Source organism: Brugia malayi (assembly GCF_000002995.4).
Source record: "Brugia malayi strain FR3 genome assembly, contig: Bm_v4_Chr4_scaffold_001, whole genome shotgun sequence".
Taxonomy (NCBI): Eukaryota; Metazoa; Nematoda; class Chromadorea; order Rhabditida; family Onchocercidae; genus Brugia; species Brugia malayi.
In genome coordinates, this window is record NW_025062478.1 from 11,555,045 (window position 1) to 11,575,514 (window position 20,470).

The 20,470-nt window shown below is 22.7% G+C and overlaps 2 protein-coding genes across 3 annotated transcripts; one reads left to right on the plus strand and one right to left on the minus strand.

The window, feature by feature from the left end:
- Nucleotides 1–2,749: 2,749 nt before the first annotated feature.
- On the plus strand, nt 2,750–5,571 carry Bm8703 (Uncharacterized protein; the record flags this gene model as incomplete). Of its 2 annotated transcripts, XM_043082467.1 has the most annotated exons (9): nt 2,750–2,761; nt 2,944–3,220; nt 3,499–3,653; nt 3,750–3,897; nt 4,086–4,217; nt 4,548–4,668; nt 4,778–4,861; nt 5,023–5,111; nt 5,486–5,571. In XM_043082467.1, the coding sequence occupies 9 exons, from the start codon at nt 2,750–2,752 to the stop codon at nt 5,569–5,571; spliced, it is 1,104 nt and encodes a 367-aa protein (XP_042938401.1). The 2 variants fall into 2 exon arrangements, with proteins under 2 accessions (XP_042938401.1, XP_042938402.1); XM_043082468.1 differs by lacking the exons at nt 2,750–2,761; nt 2,944–3,220; nt 3,499–3,653; nt 3,750–3,897; nt 4,086–4,217 and having other exon boundaries at nt 4,604–4,668.
- Nucleotides 5,572–7,872: 2,301 nt separating this feature from the next.
- On the minus strand, nt 7,873–15,267 carry Bm1593 (Uncharacterized protein; the record flags this gene model as incomplete). Its single annotated transcript, XM_043082469.1, has 18 exons — nt 7,873–8,055; nt 8,342–8,489; nt 9,100–9,247; nt 9,421–9,465; nt 9,850–9,968; nt 10,202–10,308; nt 10,431–10,573; nt 10,790–10,944; nt 11,107–11,263; nt 11,653–11,775; nt 12,081–12,189; nt 12,403–12,504; nt 12,768–12,832; nt 13,025–13,100; nt 13,314–13,487; nt 13,883–13,997; nt 14,740–14,795; nt 15,229–15,267. The coding sequence occupies 18 exons, from the start codon at nt 15,265–15,267 to the stop codon at nt 7,873–7,875; spliced, it is 2,064 nt and encodes a 687-aa protein (XP_042938403.1).
- Between the last annotated feature and the right edge of the window lie 5,203 nt (nt 15,268–20,470).

Consider the following 20,470-nt stretch of genomic DNA (forward strand, 5'->3'; position numbering starts at 1 on the left):
AGAATTTTAATTTTATGAAAGCTTAATTTCTATATCATACTATCAAATATTTTATTGCAGTGAAATCTATTTAATAATTAATTGTATCTGTCAATTATATTACAGAAACTTTAATATAATTATATTTAAGTTATTTTAATTGTCTGAAGAGTTTTTGATAATATTTTGGAATATATCACATTGAAATTTTTATTAGATATCTAAAAAAAAAAAAACAAACTTTCCGCAATTCTTTTATTTCATTTTACTATTTGTTGAAACATATTGAAATATATGTAAAAGTCCTTTTTTTTAAATTTCCAATCTTTCGATTCAGGTGAAAATTTTATAAGAATTAGCATATTATTTGATATAATCGCTCGATAAAAAAAGAAAAATCTTCTTTGCTGAAAAAAATTGTTCAATAGTGATTATCATGATAAAATGATAATTGTGATAAAAAAAAGTAATATTTACAATAAATAATATAACAGTATTGATTGATTGCAATTTTTATTATTAAAAAAATTGTTAACCATTCTATTAATTTAAAAAGTTAAAATTACGAATTTAACAAACACTTAACATCTTTAATTGAAATTACTCCATTTTGCTGCTTTTATTTCAATAATTTTGCTTATGGATCATTTATAAATCGATTAGTGCAACTATTTTCAGATGAATGCATATAAAAATAAAATTTGATCAATTACAAATACCAGAAGAAATGAAAAATGAGTTCCAGTGGAAGATATTTGATTGGGAGATGGATTTCACTTATTTATCTTAATATATGTCAACAATACATCACAAGTGACATTTATTGATAGGATGCGAATGTCTTTTACCGTATGCCATAGCAAAATAGTAATTCTTGATAAGTAACTAACTTTAACAATGATCAATGTAAGTGAGAGTGAGCAGAAAAAGAAAGAAAAAGCCAAAGTATTTCCCTCCTTAAAATTTTTGGAGGGAATGATTGAAATTTTAAATGTTTAGAAAAAGGACTGATGAAAGAGAAAGATGGATGATAGTAAAGGGAGAGAGAGAGAGAGAGAGAGAGGGTGCTTATAAAATGGATATTCAAAGGTCAACATCCATTTCCTATCAGTCCACTTTCTTAGTTGATTAAAAATATTTTTGGTGACTCTGCTTCATTCAATTTAACCCACAAAAATGGGAAAGAATGTCGTTATGGATGATTTAAAATGACAACGAACTGTTAATCGATAGAACTGAATGAATATTGCTTTCTCTCAATTTGACCTCATAGAATGAAGAAGAATTGATATACTGTCAAAGCTGAAAAGTAATAGTAATAGAAATTAAAGTAACAGACGAGAAGAACTATGACCTGCAGTAAGGTAGAAAGAAATGTGAGCGATGAGTAAATTTTTGAGATCATTCGAATGGATAATATGGGCGCTCATTGTTGTCATTGCTTCTTTGTTGAGTAATTTGCTTCATTTTTCTACAAACTTTCGAAACATATTACTTTATTACTCTCGGGGCATATCAATTGATTAGTGATTAATTGATTATCAGTTAATTTCACTTATCAGCAATCAATAAATATTTATTATTTTTATTTCATTTGCTCTTCATTTTCTCAAAGTAAGTTAGTAATGATAGGTATGTCTGTTCGATTGAGATAAAATACAAAAACCATTGATCAGTTGAATAAAGATTTCACTATCTAGTTGAAATTCCTTTGAAACTTTGACTTAAAATTTATTCATGCAGTACTGACTGCAAAAGTGACACTGTATAAAGTACTAAGGGTAACAAAGAAAGTGACAGTAATTTACAGTAATTCACGGGTAAGTAAAAAGCTTAGTTGTTATTTGTTCTGCAAAGCGATGAAGGAGAACCATTATGGCAATGTAAAGCAAACAATGCCACTACCGTAACCCAATCGAAATAAGTGAAATAGGCGTTCAGTGAATTCAATTTTCTATGATTTCTCATAAATTATTTGTATGCAATTAGTTGTTGAACTTTTGAGAAATGAAAGTGAAAGTATTTATGGCATCGAATTTTGCTTCAAATTTTTGAAATTTTCAGCGGTCAATGAAGTGGTGAGATTTTTGTTGCAGAAGTAATATCTTCCAGAGATAATAATAATGTCAAATTTACATTTTGTTTAAGTCATTTGGATGGCTTTACTACTGTTTCAATTTGACCTTTCCCTGAAGCAAAAGTTAGCTATAAATATCACAGGATGTCTCAGCATCCATATAAGTAATGTAACTATGCTAGCAGACAGGTAGGACGAAGAGGTCACCAAAGAAAAAGTAATAGACAAAAGTTATTTGCGGTGCGCGTATATGTGTGCGTGTGTTTTGGTTGTTGTTATTGTTATTGTCGCTTTTCATATCATTCGGAGATGTCAAAATATTGGTTTCATAAGATTAATTTATTGTTTATTGTTAATTATTAATATTGTCATATAATTATTATTGCAGATACATTCTGTTTAGAAAATTTAAGTTATAAAAAAATGGGAAATGCAATGTTTACTCATTGAAAATGAAGGAAAAGAAAAAAAAAATTATTTTCATTACTAAAAATATTGTAATTTCTGATGGTATATGTATGATTGTATATGAAATTAGAAAATTGTATGCGTAAAATAAAGTAAGTCATTTTAAGGTAAAGTAACTCGTAAAGTAACTCATTTCCATCTCCACTTTAAATATTTCACTTTTTCTTTAGATTTGCAGTAAGGTTTATACAAAGTTATATGTGTTTATAGACATATTTAAGCATCATGGATGTCTTGGTAATTCTTTTTCTTTTTTCTTTTTTCGCATTCCTTTTTTTTTTTTTTTTTTTTCTTTTTTTTGTTTCTGTTTGAAAATTTTGATGCATTTTTATAGATGTTTAGGAATGTGAAGGTAATTTTTTTTTGATATTATAGTACTGAAATATAGAATTAATGAATTATTTGTAATTAATTACTAGTTTATGGCACATACTTCAAACACGGAAGTAGAAAATTGTTTGGAAACGACCACATCCGAAAGTGATGATTATTTTTCTTCTGGTAATTCAAATACTACTACAACTTCTGCTTCGGATTCAACCTCTAGCAGACCAGTTGCTAGTACTTGCAATGGTACATTCTCATTAGGTAATCTTGGTTATTGCGATGATCCGAAAGATGCTACCATTGATGAAGATTATATGCCAATAGAATTACGAGGAAAAATATGGAAAACTAATAAAATTCTTGGCGAAGGTTGGTTGATCAAAATAAATTACTTTGTCTTATAAGTGTATCACTTTTATTTTCTCCCTCTCTCTCTCTCTCTCTTCTTTTATTCATTAAGGTAAGAAAGAAAGCTTAATTAATTAAGATAATCGTGTATAATCTTAATTAGTTAAGATAATTATGCATAATCTTACTTAATCAATGAAGATAATTACACTAGATAAATGATATGATCATAAAATTTTTTTTTTTTTTTTGTATAAATAAATTTTAATTTTACAATTTAAAAATATTCTTATTTATAGGTGGTAATTTTAAAGTATATCTTGTAACAAATGACGATGGACTACACTTTGCAATGCGATGGAGTCGTAGACAAGACTGTAGTACGGATGCTTTTGAAAATGATAATGAACGTCAGATTAGAACTGTTTCACGTATGAAATTACACACCGAAAATGTAATTTCATATTTTTAAAATTAGTTTAAATATTTATTTTTGTTTTTTTTATCTTTATCTTTAAGTAAAAACATATACATCATAATAATTATTTAGGCTATCCGGATAAAAGAGCTTATTGGTCATCATCCTAATATTGTAAAACTGATTGGCTTCCGTAAAGTTAACTTATTTACACAACAAATTATGGAGTATGTTGATGGTGGTGATCTCTATGATTTCATTGAAAGAAATTATATTCGAAGTATGAATGAAATCATTTAAAAATTCAAAAAAATATAACAAAAATATTTAATTTCAGATTTGATTCACTCATTGTATTAATTTGATTTATAACTTTTGATTAAAAATTTAATTCCTTTGTTGTGATTTTTGTTTATTTAACTTCAATTATTTGCTTCATTCTTCTTTTTTTTTTTTTTTTTATTGCAGAAAAGCGACGAATAGGAATAGCAAAAGTGCGATCACTTTTTCGTGATCTGTTAAAGGCAGTCAAACATATCCATGATTTGCATGTAGCTCATATGGATATAAAAGTTGAGAATTGTCTTCTAACCCGGAATAGTATGATTTTAATATTAAATTCAATTTTAGTTCATTTCGTATTAAATAGCATTTTAAGTTTATATACGTTCGTTGAATTTAGTATTAAGCTAATATATGTATATTAAACTGTATTTAGTTGATTATATATTAAATTATGTATCCTTGAAGATTTTTTATTTAATAATATATTAAATTATGATTTTAATATTAAATTGTATATACGTTTTTTTTTTTTTGCAAAATTTTGATTATTTTAATGAATTTTTTTTTCTAAATTAAATTTTTGTTCTAATAATAAGAAGATATTCTTTCAGAAAAACTATAATAATAAGATATTTGTCTATTTAGGAATTCTAAAACTCACTGATTTTGATCATGCGAAAATTTTTCAACCTGGAAAATTGATGCCCGGTTCGGTTTATGCAACCGAAGCATATGCTGCACCGGAAACATTTGAAAAGGAATACAGGTATAATCAATGTTCAATATTTACTGAAATATGTAAATTTCTATAATTCAATTCTTTAAAAAATTTTTTTAACTAAAATTTTAATTCTTTTAAAATTTAAATATTGCAGACCAGATTATGCAGATATATGGGCCTGTGGTATCTTTTTATATTTTCTACTAAAAAGTGATGTACCGTGGGAAATAGCAGACAGGTTTAAATTACTAAATTTCATTATTTTTAGAATTGATTATAGTAAATTTAATTAGAAAATATACAATAAATTAAATTTTAATTAAAGAATATATATAATAAATTAAATTAAATTAGAATATGTATAACTTGTGCACAAGATTTTTTAAATAATATTTGAAGGAAGCGTGATAATGATTATTTTACATGGTGTCAAACGGAACATAAAGCAAACTTTTTCCGGTTTCAAAAATCATGTGAAACTGTTGCAGGTAAGCTCATAAATAATTATTAAAATGATAAAATTAAACAAATTTCTTGATAAATTCAATCATATTTCTTAAACTTTAGTTATAATTTTACAATTTAAATTTTAATAGTTTTATCAAAAAAAAAACAAAAACAAAACAACAAATTCAGCATGAAATAAACAAATATATCAATAAATTTTTTTGGTAAATAGTGCATTGTTTTCTTTTTTTTTTTTTTTCAAATTAATTGCAACTTATTTAACAAGAAAAACATGAGAAAAATGAAGCATTTATTTAAAAAAAAAATTATTTAATTTATTCTTTTTAATATGCATAATTAATTAATTACTGCTAATAAATTTTCATTCCATCTTTTTTTTTTTTTTGTACAATAGAATTTCTGATGAAAATGCTGCAAAACGATGTAAATGAAAGAGCAACAATTGATGAAATTCTAGCACATCAATGGTTACAACAATAAACATCAAAAAATTGAAATTTTTGAAGTGATAAAATGATTTTACAGTATGATTATATTATCATAGCATTGACAAAAACAAAAAAGCAAGCAAGAAGATTAGGATAGGAAGTAAATTTATCAGTGTATGTTGATGATAAGATATCATGTCATATTTAATCACTGATTTCTGAACATAATGAACAATATTTTAATATTTTATATATTGCAATAATTTGCCAGAAATTTTGATTGTAAAAATCAAAAAATTGAATTTCTATTACTAATTTATCAGAGAATTATATGAATTTGTTTCATAATTTTGTGAAAGAATTTGTTTGTGGAAGAATTTGAATATTATTATTTTGTAGAAGAATTTCAATTTGTATTATTATTTTGTAAGAGAATTTGAATTTGTATTATTGATTTATAGGAGAATATTTTTAGATAATATAATATTAGGAATTATATTTTTGTTTTGTGCAAAGTTGTTATCCTCTTCGCTTTTTTTTAAACTAATATTATTTATTACCTTATACTGTGGGAAAAAGAAGAAAAAAAAAAGCAAACATAGGTTAGCATATTGTTTTGTTAGCAAAGCTTTATTATTGTTGTGAAATTAAATGATTGCAAATATTGTTTAACAAATATATTTGGAATAAAATTTTTGCATGTTATTTGACATTTTAGAAAACAATTGCAATTTCATATCTAATGATAATAATAATAATAATTATAATAACAATAATAACAATAACAATAATAATAATAGTAACAATAATAATAATAATAATAATAATAGTAACAATAATAATAATACCTTGTTTTTAAAAAATGTTTTGGAAAAATATTTAATAATAATAATATAAACGTAATTGCACATTAATATAGTAATATTTCGTCTAATAATAATATCGATAAAATAATCAAAATGTTTTTGATCAATTTGATATTTACTATAGCAAAATCATTGTAATGTAATAAAATATGTGTAGCAAAATATAAATTTAACATTTATGTAAAATACTTGATAGAGACTATTTTTCTAGAACGATGACTGTAAACATTCAGATATAAAACATATTTGATGCTTTTCCTACTCTATGATCTCGAGAAATGCTTGAACAAATCATAATGATGAATGATTTGCTTATTTTTAACTTTTTTTTTATCATATCTTTAACAATTTTTTATATAACTAAACTAAAGAGATGGAACTTTAATAATTATTAAATGTAAGTCAGATATTTATGAAATACTTTTATACTCATAAAATTATTTAATTATGCGTATGGCACAATATCTCGAAAAATGCTTAAATAAGCACAAAAGATAAATAAATTGTTTGCTCTATCTGTTGTTGATGTAATTAAACAACCTAACAACAAATATTTCCACTGCAAAGATCAAATTAATAAACATTTATCATATTTTTGTTTATTTTTTTTTTTCTCATCTATAAATGATTCTGAAATTATCACATCATTAAATATAACTAATATTTCAATTAAAACAAATTATTATGAATCGAATAGATCATTCATTTATCATTTTTTAACCATTACTTTAATATCATTGAATAGCTATCACATGTACAAATTGCAGAAATTGTGACACTTTTTTTTCAACAAATTGAGACACTGTCACATTCTTTCATGTGAAAAAAAAAAATAGTAAAGGAAAATTCTTGAATTATTTGCAAATAATAGTTTGCTGATATAATCCGATGAATTTGACAGATGCGTAGAGCTAATAATTTGATTTAGCAAATTCAAAACTTTTATCCTTCTGCAGTTTAACCTAAAGTTCTCGAATATCTCCTTTTAACTGTGATTCTATGCCATCTCCAAAGTTCTCGACTATCTCCATTTAACTGTGATTCTATATCATCTCCAGAATTCTCGACTATCTCCTTTTGAAGTAGAATTCTAGATCATTTTTATAATTCTGAATTCACCCTATACAATATAGAGTTTTGTACAATTTCTGAAATTCTAGACCATCTTGAACTCTTTGTCGTCAAATTTTCATATTTCATTGTGTACTCATTTTTTTTTACCACGAAATTTTATTTAATAATGCATATTATTATCATCATTTGCATATTTCAAACTCGATTTAGTCCTTCAAAATTAATAAATGATTGATGATAATATATTAAATTATGACAAAAATTGGTTTTTATTATTATTTCAAATAAATAATCTCAAATAGTTATAAAATAAATAAACGGAATAAAATTTTGAGGATGTCACGGATATTTGAATATTAACATTTAAGTATGTATGAATAAAAATTCCTGACACTTTTTTTTTTTTTCTTTTTCTACCGTTTTAATTCGTTTTTCAGCCATAAATCTTCTGGCATCATTGTTCGTAACGTTATCGAGAAATCGTCATCATAAAGTTCTGCTTGTGAAAACCATGAAGTTGGTAAGAATTCAAGGCCTGTTAGTAATTCAATATCACGTAATCTAGCCTTATTTGCTGCTAAATAGGACAATGAATCCTGCAATAACAATAAGAAAGAGAGAAAAAAACATAACATAAACAAAATCAAAACTTTTTTTTGAAACATCGAGAAATAGTAAAAAAAAAAATAAATAAATAAATAAATAAATGGTAGAAATTTTTCCTAGCAATAAATAAAGTCAAAGATACTTTTTTTTATTTATTATTACTTAAAATATTTCTCTAAATGCAATTATTAGTTAGAAATCAACAATTTGTGACATTTTAAATTATAAAAATCTCTTCCATTTGATTTATTTTAAAAGAAATTGAAAAGAACTTACTAAGCAATTATAATCATTAGGTACATTTGGTAGAATGAATGATAACACATCTAATGATTTAGCATTTTCACATTGAAATTCCTCATCCAACCATCGTGAATGTTTACATCGAAATATTACACGAAAAATATGGCTTGGAGTTGTGTTACTTAAAAAGAAAATTTAAAAAAAAAACTTTTTTCAAAATATTTTAATAAATTTTAATGAATAATTAGTTCCATAAAGTTTCAAATATTTTGAAAACAAATTTTGTTAATTGACATAAACATTTTTTTTTAAAAAAAAAGAGCTAATTATTATGTCTTAAAATAATCGTTCAAATATTTACTTTACTTTATTAATAGTATATGTGTAATAATTTGTTGGAAAATTTTTTTTTTTTTAATTTTAACCTACTGATGAGTAACTTTTTTTTTTTCAAACATTGAAAGAATTTGTGATAAAATAATTGCATCTTATAGAATGAATTAATTTTGATAAATTTGAATAAATTTACAATTAAAGTAAAGAATGAAAGAAATATTTTATAACATCAAAAAGTATCATCAAAGAAAGATATTACATTTTTTCATTCATTCTATGAGAAATAATTATTTTCATTTTTTTTTTTTTTTTTAATGATAAATAAAATCAACTTTAATATTATTTACATTACATTAAATTCCTGAGAAATCAAAGGTAAATGTAAACAAAGTTAGTTATCCAATATTACTTTTCAAGATCAAAGAGAAATTTAATATTATTATAAATGTAATAACCGTTCTAATCGTAATTCAGATGACACTTCCGATGAATCGGCAAAGAAGTTTTTATCATCAAAATCATAAATTGGTCCACTAATGACAATTATTTCATTATACAATTCCACATAATCAGATGTTATCTTCTCCAAATTATTAAAATGCCCTTAAATTAAATTTTTCTCATAAAATAATACGTATAGAGAATAATTTCATACCTATGCTACTGGTTTTGAAAATGTAATAAACGATAACTATTATATCAAGTTTATCAATCTTCAAATAACTATTTGACGTACATTTTAGACGTAATACTATTGCATTCATTGGTTTACTAACCTTTTACAAAATCCCTGTGAAGATTAACTTGCAAATCATTTGTACCTGAAAAATCAAAATTATTTAATAATACATGTTTAAAAAAGACAAACAACAAACAATAATTTATTTTACTCAAAAATAATTCGGACAACTAAGCTTCATTTATTTATTGCTACTTGACATTTCAAATTTCTCGGCGTAAGCAATCAATGTGATATGTGATATAATATGATAATACTATCTAATCAATAAATCTATTCGACGAGAAATTAATTTGGGCTTAAAGTTAAACATTAATCATTCATATTTCACTTTTTAGCAATATTAATACAAATTCGTAATTATTTTAATGCAAATTGCAATAATAATCTTATCAAAAATTTGATTTTGATAAGAGATTTGCTTATCAAATGGTTAGCTTTGTAATGAAATGAAAATACTAACAACCTTTTGCACTTAAGCTAGTTGTAATCCATTCGTTAGAGTCATTTTTATATTTTGGTTGTGAAAGTAATGAATCCGAATTGATACGTTCAATTAATGCAATAGCATAATCTGAATCTGATCTGAAATAAATAGTGCAATTTGAATTTGATCTGACCTGAAGTAAAAGAAAATTCTAACAAACACATTTCAGATATTTTATAATTTAATTTAATCAAAGCAAAAGAAACATGAATTTATCAACAATGAAAACTGAATAAAGTGTTGCAATTTAAAATCAAGTGAAAACTTTTCATATTTTTAATTAAAAAATAAATATTGTAAAGAAAAAAAAAAAAAAAAAAAAAGGAAAAACCTTTGGATTAAAGCTGATTGTAAAATAGTGGAACAATTTGATAAGTAGCACAATTCTTCGTTGCCAGAAATCAAAAGTGATAAACCAAATAAGCAAGTTTTATCATTCTAAATAATTATTTTCATGAAGAAATATTTGCTATTAATCATAATCAAAGATTCAGATAATTTTTGAAATTTTGAAAATTTTAATAATTATAAATGTTTAATGAAAAAAGAAAAAGTAATACTTGAATATTATCATTAATTCTGCACTCCTTCATTGGTTTTAATCTATTTGGTTTATTTATTGCTATGTCATCTAAAACGCTATTCAATCTTCCTTCGGTACCATTGTTTGATGATGAAAAATTTGATTTAACATTTAGTAATGCTGAAATAAAAAAAAAAAAAAAAAAAAAAATTATTCAGCAAAACAACAATATTAACAAATAATTGTGATTGTGATATATAACTTTAATGTCTGATTCATATTAGAATAATTATGGAATTTATTTTAACAAGTTATAAAGATGAAAAATACTGTTACTGAATAAATTTGATCGTTTCAAGCAAATAATTTCATTAATACAAATAATTTACAATTAACCAATCATTAAATTGAACAATTCGATATTTTGAAATGGCTTCAAAACTAAGCCTCGGGCAATATTAGGACCATATGCATAAAAGATTGTATGCATTGGTTCCAATATAAAATCATAGCCATGATCACCCGTTTTATTATAATCCATAGTTAAATTTCTGCAAATTATTTCACAAATTACCAATAACTTTTGTGAATTTTAATCTTTAGTTAAATTAATTATCTATTTTTTCTGAATAAATTTTAAGTTAAAATTGTCTGAAATCAAATTTAAAAATAAATAAATAAAGAATTATCAATTATGATTAACAAATACATACCCATAAAAGATTGTACCCAATTGTCCATCTAGGATTATATCACCAATTCGATCTGATTTGCTAAAATGATATCGTTTTGGAAGTCGTCGCTTATCATACACTCGATAGTATTCATTGTTATAACATTTAAGTTCTTCCATTGTTTCTTTTATTTTATCTAACAAAAAAAAAAAGTGAAAATTAAAAATAAAAGTAAAAAGAAAATAAGTAATTAAATAAAAGTAAATTATATATCTAAAATTTATATCAAATAATTTGTCATTTCTTTTTGTTTTATGCCCATCTGAAGCTTCTGAAATTGAAATTTTAATTGCTAACAATAAATTATGACAAATTAACATATATAAAAGTATGATTGTTAATTGATTAAATTTTATGTTTTAGCAAAAAAATAAAAAACGAATGAACATTTTTCTTTATGTTTTTAAATAACAACAACAAATTGTTTGCATATTGTTTGTAAGATTTTAATTAAAACTAATCATTTAGTCGTTTCTTTTTTTAAATCAATAAAAACAAATTTTTTTTTTTTTTTAATATGCAAACCTTGAAGTGTTGAATTAGTATCGTTTGGAAAATACAACTGTCCAATCACACCATCAGCAAATAAAATATTCTCATTGCCAATCATTTCATTCAAATAGTATCGATGATTAATTTTTTGCATACCTCAACATTTTTATGCTATATCAAATTAGAAAGAGGAAAATGTTTAAAATTTAAATAGCATGAGAATATTTGAAATTTAAATTGATTATACTTCCATTCTATCAATTTATCATATCGATAAGTTTACATTAGTATTATTTAATCATCTAAATTCTATCTAATGCAGCAATATTTTGACAAAATCAAATTTCAACTCCATTTCATTTCAAACAATGATAGTAATTGTAACAGCAATAAATTATGATATACTCCAGAACTGCTAATTGATTTTTAAATTTAATTTAAATATGATGATAAAGACATACCATGATCAGAAAGTATGATGATATTGATGCAATTTAGTGATTCCATATTATGCAATGTTTTAAAAAGATAATCCAATATCAATTCAAGATTTTCTAACTCTTTAGAAATCTTAACATGATGTAATTAGTTGTAATTAAAAAAAAATAATAGCAATAATAATTTATTATTTCGAGTGCTAAGTATATTTTAATAAATATTAAATAAAATTATTTAATAAATTATTATATTATTTGACATAATTAAACCAAACATTTAAAATTAAAATTAAAAGTTACATTAGTTTAAAATTATTTAAAAATACAAAAAAAAATTGAGACGAACATTCATGTCATCCTTGTAATGTCCTACGACATCAGGTTGACTAAAATATGCCATTATCAATGATGGTCGTACATCAGCAGGCATTTTAAGCCAATTTATTATCTAAAGTAAAATTAAGATTTAAAAAAGAATATTTTTTTCTTTTAAATTAACTATAATTTTCAATATTGTAAAATTTTCATTCTGTTACTTTTTTTTTTAAATTTAAATTTTTGATTTTTTTTTTTGAAAACTAATTAGCTAAAATAATCCAAATTTGCTTAATTCATCCAATATTACTAATTGATCAGTTGAATTTTATAATTTTAGTTTAACAAAAATTTTATTAAATAAATTAAAAAAAAAAAGAAAGCAAATAAGGAAACCTGATCGACTCTATCGCGATATGACATTGACCTATTATATTTTAAATTATATGTTGGTTGTATACCTGTAAATATATTTCAACATTATCACTATATTTTTCCCACTTTCTTTATTTCTTTCCTACCACTTTTCTCCCTCTCCTCTCTCTCCCTCTCTCTCTCTCATGATCAAAAGAATTTACTGATAAAATGATAACTTATCACAATTTTTTTTTTATCCGGTTTGTTGGAAAGGAAAAAAGAAACAAACAAAAAACCATTTATTGGTGAATCACATGCAGGCCAAAATAAGCAAGCTGTTGTGATGTTCTGTCTTTCAAGTACATTCCAAATCTAAAATTAATTTTAATTTTCGATGAAATAAATTAAAAATATTTTTGCAACTATGCATTTGTATGAGTGGAAAACAAAAAAAAAGAAAAAGAATTGATAAAAATAATCGAAAATTAATGTTTTCTTATAAGTATTAAAGTAATTTTGATATTTTATTAAATACCAAAATTAATTTTATATTAAACATTATGTTAAATGCATTTTACTACTAACCGGTATACCATTAAAATATTGCGCATCATTAGTCTGTCGTATATCAATAAATTCAGTTTTTAATCGTTTATCATAAATAATATTATCAACAATACCGTGACTTTCCGGATATAAACCGGTTGCAATTGAATAATGATTTGGAAATGTTTTTGTTGGATATGTTCCATACATATACTGAAAATAATTCATTTCCTATTTCTTTTCTCTTCTCCTTCTGTTTAATTAAATTTATCCATTTATTATTATTATTATTTTTATTTGATAAAAAACACTTTCTAGAAATAGTGGGAGAGAGAGAGAAGAAAAAAAAGAAAAGAAATGATATCATAATAACATGTAAGAAGAAAATTAATTTTTAAAATTTCAAATATTCATTTTTAATTTATAGTTTTTTTTTTTTTTTTTTTATAGAAGAAAATGTTGGTATTAATATCATACTTTATAGTAGAAAATTGATTGCTTCCAATTTAATAATTTATTTAATAAATTTTTCATAAATAATCTGTTCATCTAAATCATAATACTTTTTTTTTTCCTTTTTCAAATTAAAAAAAAAAAAAAAAGAAAACCTCAGCAGTTGTACCACATTTTGCCATATGTTCTAGCGTTTTCACAATATGATTATCAATATAAGAGCGCTTAAAACCATCGAGACTAATCACTAATAATGGCTTTCGGATAAAACTAAAAACATTTACTTATTAGCAATTAAAATATAGCCTAAATTAATTATTATTATTATTATTAATGATAATAATAATAGTAACAATAAGAATAATAATTATAATAACAATAATGAGAATAATAACGATAAAACAACGATAATAATAATAATTTTATTGGATGTTTATTATAGATTTTATTAAAACAGACATATTTTAATTTTATCAAAACTGCCTTATCAAATTTTTGTTCATTAATATATCCTAAATAAAATAATACTATATTTCTTGCATCTAAAATTTATTCAAACCTAAAAAAGTATGCAAAAAAGTAGGACGAATTAATTTACTCGAATTAATTCATTTGAGTAAATGTATACGAATTAGATATAATTTTAAATATGAATTAGTATGAATTTAATACAAATTAGAATTAGCTTAATGCGAATTAGATATAATTTTAAAGTAGTGAAATTATAGTAAAATAAAAGAGTATCATATGATAAACGAGCCTTAATGATTCATTTTGCTTTTAAATTAGAACTGGCCAAAGATTTAATTTTCTAATAAATCAATAAGAATTGACTAAAAACTATGAACAAAAATATTTGAGAGACTATTTTACAGACTATTTTACTTTAGCACAGCTTTGCTGCATTAAAATCATATCTAACATACATTAAATTATAGTTTTGCTCAGAAATAAAAATGAGAATTTTATATAAATTTAAAAAATCGAAAAAAAGAAAGCAAGAAAAGCATACTCAGCTTTATGACATTTTATTGAACAATCTTCATTGAACCATAATTCTTGTTGTTTCTAAAATTAATTCTCGCATTAAAATATGAAATTAAAACGATATTTGAATTAAAATGCTAATTAATTAATGATTGAAAATTTTATATGCAATATTTTAGGCTTAATTTGATTTAAAAAGCTATTAATATCATAATTATTAAGATTTTACATAGCATTATTTTATTAAAAAATGATCAGCTAATTGAATCAGTGCTAAAAATTATTCATCGATTCATTAAAGAAATGTCATATTATAACAAATTTTTTTTTTTCTTGAGAAAAATTTTTTCCTTTAAATTTTGAAAAAAAACTGAATAATTTTTTTTTTTTTTTTCTTTGATATTTATGTGTAATTAAAAAATTATAAAAGTAATTAACTTTGTTTAACTAAAAATAATTCCTGAATTATTATTGAAATTTTTTTGAAAAAAAAAAAAAAAAAACGAAAGTATACCTTAAAATTATCCCATCGCGGAAAAAGAAAAATAAACATCAGACTGAAACCAATTATTATTATTAGTAAAATAATACCAAATAGCGGAAAGTTTGTTTTTTTATTTTTTAAAATTCTCCGAACTTGTACATCCATACCTATAATATCAGTTAAAATTATTAAAAGTTAACTAATTTCCAAATTATAAATTCGGACGATTGATTAATTGTTTGAGCAACAAAATAAAAAACATTTTTTTGTGTTTTTTTTTTTTTTTTTTTTTTTTTTTTTATAAAAATAAACTGAAAGACTAAACTATAATGCAGTATTTTAATATTTAACATTCTGAAATTAAATTTGGATATAATAAACAGATCAAAACAATGAAATGAATTTTTTTTTCTTTTAAAGAAAGAAAAGAATTTCTTCGAAGAAAAAAAAAAGATCAAAAATCAAAAATAAAATAAAAGAAAATATTAGTCAATGAATTTGTTTAAATTATTTTTTTTTATAGCAATTTTATATTCTCTACTAAAACAACAAAAAACAGAAATTTGCAAATAATTGTGACACAATCGTAATTTCTTTGTAATAATAACAAAAAAAGAAAGAAAAAAGTAATAATAAAGAATCACAATTTCTTCATTTCTATCAAAATTTATTTTAAAAAAAGAAAAAAGTGCAATAATTGTGAACAAATTACGTTTTTTCAGTTTTACTATGTAAAATTTATTAATTACCATTAAATCAAGAGAGAGGGAGAGAGAGAGAGAGGAAAGGAAAATAGATTACATAGAGAGGAAGAGATATGATCAAAGAATATCGAAAAACATTTCAAAATTTCTCTCCTCTAAAAGCTTTACTCTCTCTTAGTCATCATTCATCCATCATATTATCATCGTATCTAATCAATAACTCATTGATCCATCATACGATCATTGTATCTAATCAATGACTCACTGATCCATTATGTAATCATCGTACCTAATCAATAACTCACTGATCTACATTGATCCATCATATAATCATTGTATCTAATCAATGACTCACTGATCCATTATGTAATCATCGTACCTAATCAATAACTCACTGATCTACATTGATCCATCATATAATCATTGTATCTAATCAATGACTCACTGATCCATTATGTAATCATCGTACCTAATCAATAACTCACTGATCTACATTGATCCATCATATAATCATTGTATCTAATCAATGACTCACTGATCCATTATGTAATCATCGTACCTAATCAATAACTCACTGATCTACATTGATCCATCATATAATCATTGTATCTAATCAATGACTCACTGATCCATTATGTAATCATCGTACCTAATCAATAACTCACTGATCTACATTGATCCATCATATAATCATTGTATCTAATCAATGACTCACTGATCCATTATGTAATCATCGTACCTAATCAATAACTCACTGATCTACATTGATCCATCATATAATCATTGTATCTAATCAATAACTCATTGATCCATCATATAATCATTGTATCTAATCAATAACTCATTGATCCATCATATAATCATTGTATCTAATCAATAACTCATTGATCCATCATATAATCATTGTATCTAATCAATAACTCATTGATCCATCATATAATCATTGTATCTAATCAATAACACATTGATCCATTATATAATCATTGTATCTAATCAATAACTCACTGATCCATCATATGATCATTGTATCTAATCAATAACACATTGATCCATTATATAATCATTGTATCTAATCAATAACTCATTAATTCATTATATATTTCCACTAGTAATGATTATTTTTGAAAAACCTTTGCTTTTGTCCGATTTTGAAAAATCTCTTCCCATCTCATTCATTAGATCTTCATCGATATCCATTATTAATATACAATGTTGCCGCATAGTGAATTATATGATAAGAATTATGATATGATATGATCAGGAAATAATAATAATAACAATAATTGATTGATAATAATATCAGAAAAGAAAACAACCAAATACAGAATTATTTGTTTTAGATTATTCCTTGATGAATTCTTTTCAGCTATATTTTTTCTTCTCAATAATTCTCGATAATAATAATTCCTTCCAATTCTTCGTATCACTTCTTGCTTTTACTTCGTTTCAGTAACTGATCAAGTATTGATTGATACAACAAATTTCCTTCCTAAATTACATTTTTAACAATTTTACACAAAAATTTTCCATTTCTCAACTAACCAATTCCATTTTCAAATAAAATGTGATAATAAATTTTTAATCTAAAAAAAAAACAAAATGAAAAAATTGTTAGTTTTTCTCGTTTCTTCTCTTTAGCTTTTCTATTTGTTGCGCCCCTTTTTTTTTTTTTTTTTTTTTTTTCAGTTTTACCCTTTAAACCTGTCCTCAATATATGTTGCAGAAACAGTAATAAGGACAAAAATGTAAGTTAATCGACAATTTCAAACAAGTTTTCTAATTTAAAACAGAAAAGAAAATGTGGAAAAAAAAGAAAAAAATTATTTTAACATTTTTAGAAAAATAAAATTAAACATTTAAGAAAGCAATGTGTGTTAAAACTTGTCATTCTGTTACAATATTAACTGTATTAATCACTTTCATAATAAAATTTTAGAAATGAGAGGGAGAGAGAAAGGGAGAGAGAGAGAGAAGGTAGTAATTTAATTGAAACATTATAAAAGTCATTACAAATGTAAAAATTGTATGTTATTGTTGTTTTGGAGAAAAAAAATTAAACATTTTAAATGTTTCAAATAGTTTCAATTAGATTACAGTACAAATTATTACTCTTTAATTACTTAAAAAACTTAATTAACTATTCATTTTAATTATGTTGCAAGTAAATACGAGTAATTTGATTTATAGATATCGTTGAATGATGGATTCCATATGCATAAATTACTTAAACGAATATTTATACTTCATTAATTAAAAAAAATTTTAAAATTTCATCAAAATTTTGAACAATAATTGTTAATTTCATATAGAAATTACATATATAATTTCAAAATGAGATAAAAAGTAATATAGCATTGATTATTTGTATAATTTAAACAATCATTTAACAGTAAATCAAATGAATAGCAGAAGTTTATAACTTTTAACTTTAAATTGATTGAGAAAAAAACGAAAAATTTTTATTTTTTAATTTATTAGAGAAAAAATTTATTCACATTATTATAATAATTTCTTATCCGATAAAAAATTTATTTAATCCTGCTCATTTTTTAAAATAATTTCAATTTTTAATTTGCCTTTCGCTAACAATATTAAATTTCTTCTCCTAGGTTTTCCCATTATTATGATTTCAATTATTATTATTCTAAATTGAAAATAATTTTAAATATTGCTTAATATTCTAAAATACAATTGATCTAACAAATTAATCGAATTTTTTAAATGAAAAATGAGAAAGAAATTAGAGGTAATTTGAAAATTTGAAGAAAAAAAAAGAACCGAACAGTTATTCCGGTTTGTTTTGAAAACAAATTGAAAACAAATTAGAAATCCGGTTAGATGATTTGTCTTAAATATACATAGTCTTCCTAAGATATAAAAACATTTGCCTATAATGTTCAATTTGCTTTTACAATTTTATTTTTTTTTGAAAAAAACTTTGAAATTATTTTTGGTCAAAAAATCCATTTTAGATTTTTTGTCAATACATTTTGTCAACAAGTAATAAGTATTCCAAAAAGTAACAATGTTAGCCAAATTTTTTGATTGTCATTTAACTCATTTTTATGAACAGATGACAAAATATACAGTATTTAATCATATTAAGGTGAATTATTAATTTGAAATAAAATTTTTTAATTTGAAAAATAAGAAAAAATAGAAAATTTTAAAAGACTACAAGAATTTCAAATAACAAATCAATTAGCTAAAATTCAAGGAAAAGAAGGAAGAATTATTAATAAATTTTATTAAATTTTTTTAGCACTATTGTTTTATTAGAATTAATTTGTTGCTGAGATTCACTAATTAATATTTTGTTAATCAAAATGAATTAAAATACATAGAGAGAGAGAGAGAGAAAAAAAAAATGATTGAATAAAGTTAAATGAGAAAAGAATTCAATAACTTTCAGCAAGTGCGACGAACTAACAAAAATAATTGAAATGAAAATATTTTGGTTTTCGTTTTTCTTTTTTTTTTTTTTTTTTTTTTTTTTTTTTCTACCTGTAAAAGATGAAATGAAAACAAATGAAAATGTAATGCAAACACGAATTACAAAAGTAAAGTTTATATCAAATATTTGTTATGAGAGAGGTAAGATGAATGCCATGCATTACTTAATTAAACTTAATCTAACTTATTCACTAAATTCAACAATTAGAAATCATTATATCGTCCTTTTTTTTTAAAAAAAAAAAAAACTATTATAAAAACAATTCTAAATTCAATGTAATTTAATTAGTAAACAATTTGGTATAAACAATAATTGTTTATCCATAAACAATCATTATATTGTATATCAGCGCAACTATTTAATAAACATTTGGAATGAAAGTTAAACCACCTGTTTAAATTTATATTTTTTTGTACAATTTTATTTCTTCTGAAAAAATTAATAATTTATGAGATATTATTACTAATATGAATTACTAATATTTTTGTATTATTAATACGGCTAATATATTTGAATAATTTGAAAGGATAAATTATCTAATTCAATGATTTCAATTTGAGTTTTAATTATTATAAAATTAAATAAACAGTTGAAAACAAAAAAAAGAAATATAAATGAATGGAAATTTTATTATGCTTTTGCATAATAGTTAAAATTAAAAATGCGATTTCAAGAAAACAATAATTGTTTTGATTAACAAATTTTTTGTAATGCCTTTGTATATAATAATGCTTGTTATGCTTTTATAATTCAGTTAAAAATATTTTTATCAGTTTAAATTTATCATTGTTATAATCATCAAAAAAATTTTTGATAATGAATTTTTAATTTCAGATTTGAACGAATTTAAAAATGTTATCACTTTGATAATTGTGGTTCTGCCATCCAAAAATTTTATCTTATTTCTTTTATTAAAGTTTATTTCCGTTGAACAACTTAATTGATTTATTATTACTATAAGTAATTATTTCGTTTAAATCGACCAAATTATAATATAATATTATACATAATTAAAAATTTTTTTTAGACCTAAATAATTTAAAAATATATAAAAATATTTAATAGTCTTAGGCATATTTCACATATAATTAATTAATATATAATAAATATTCTA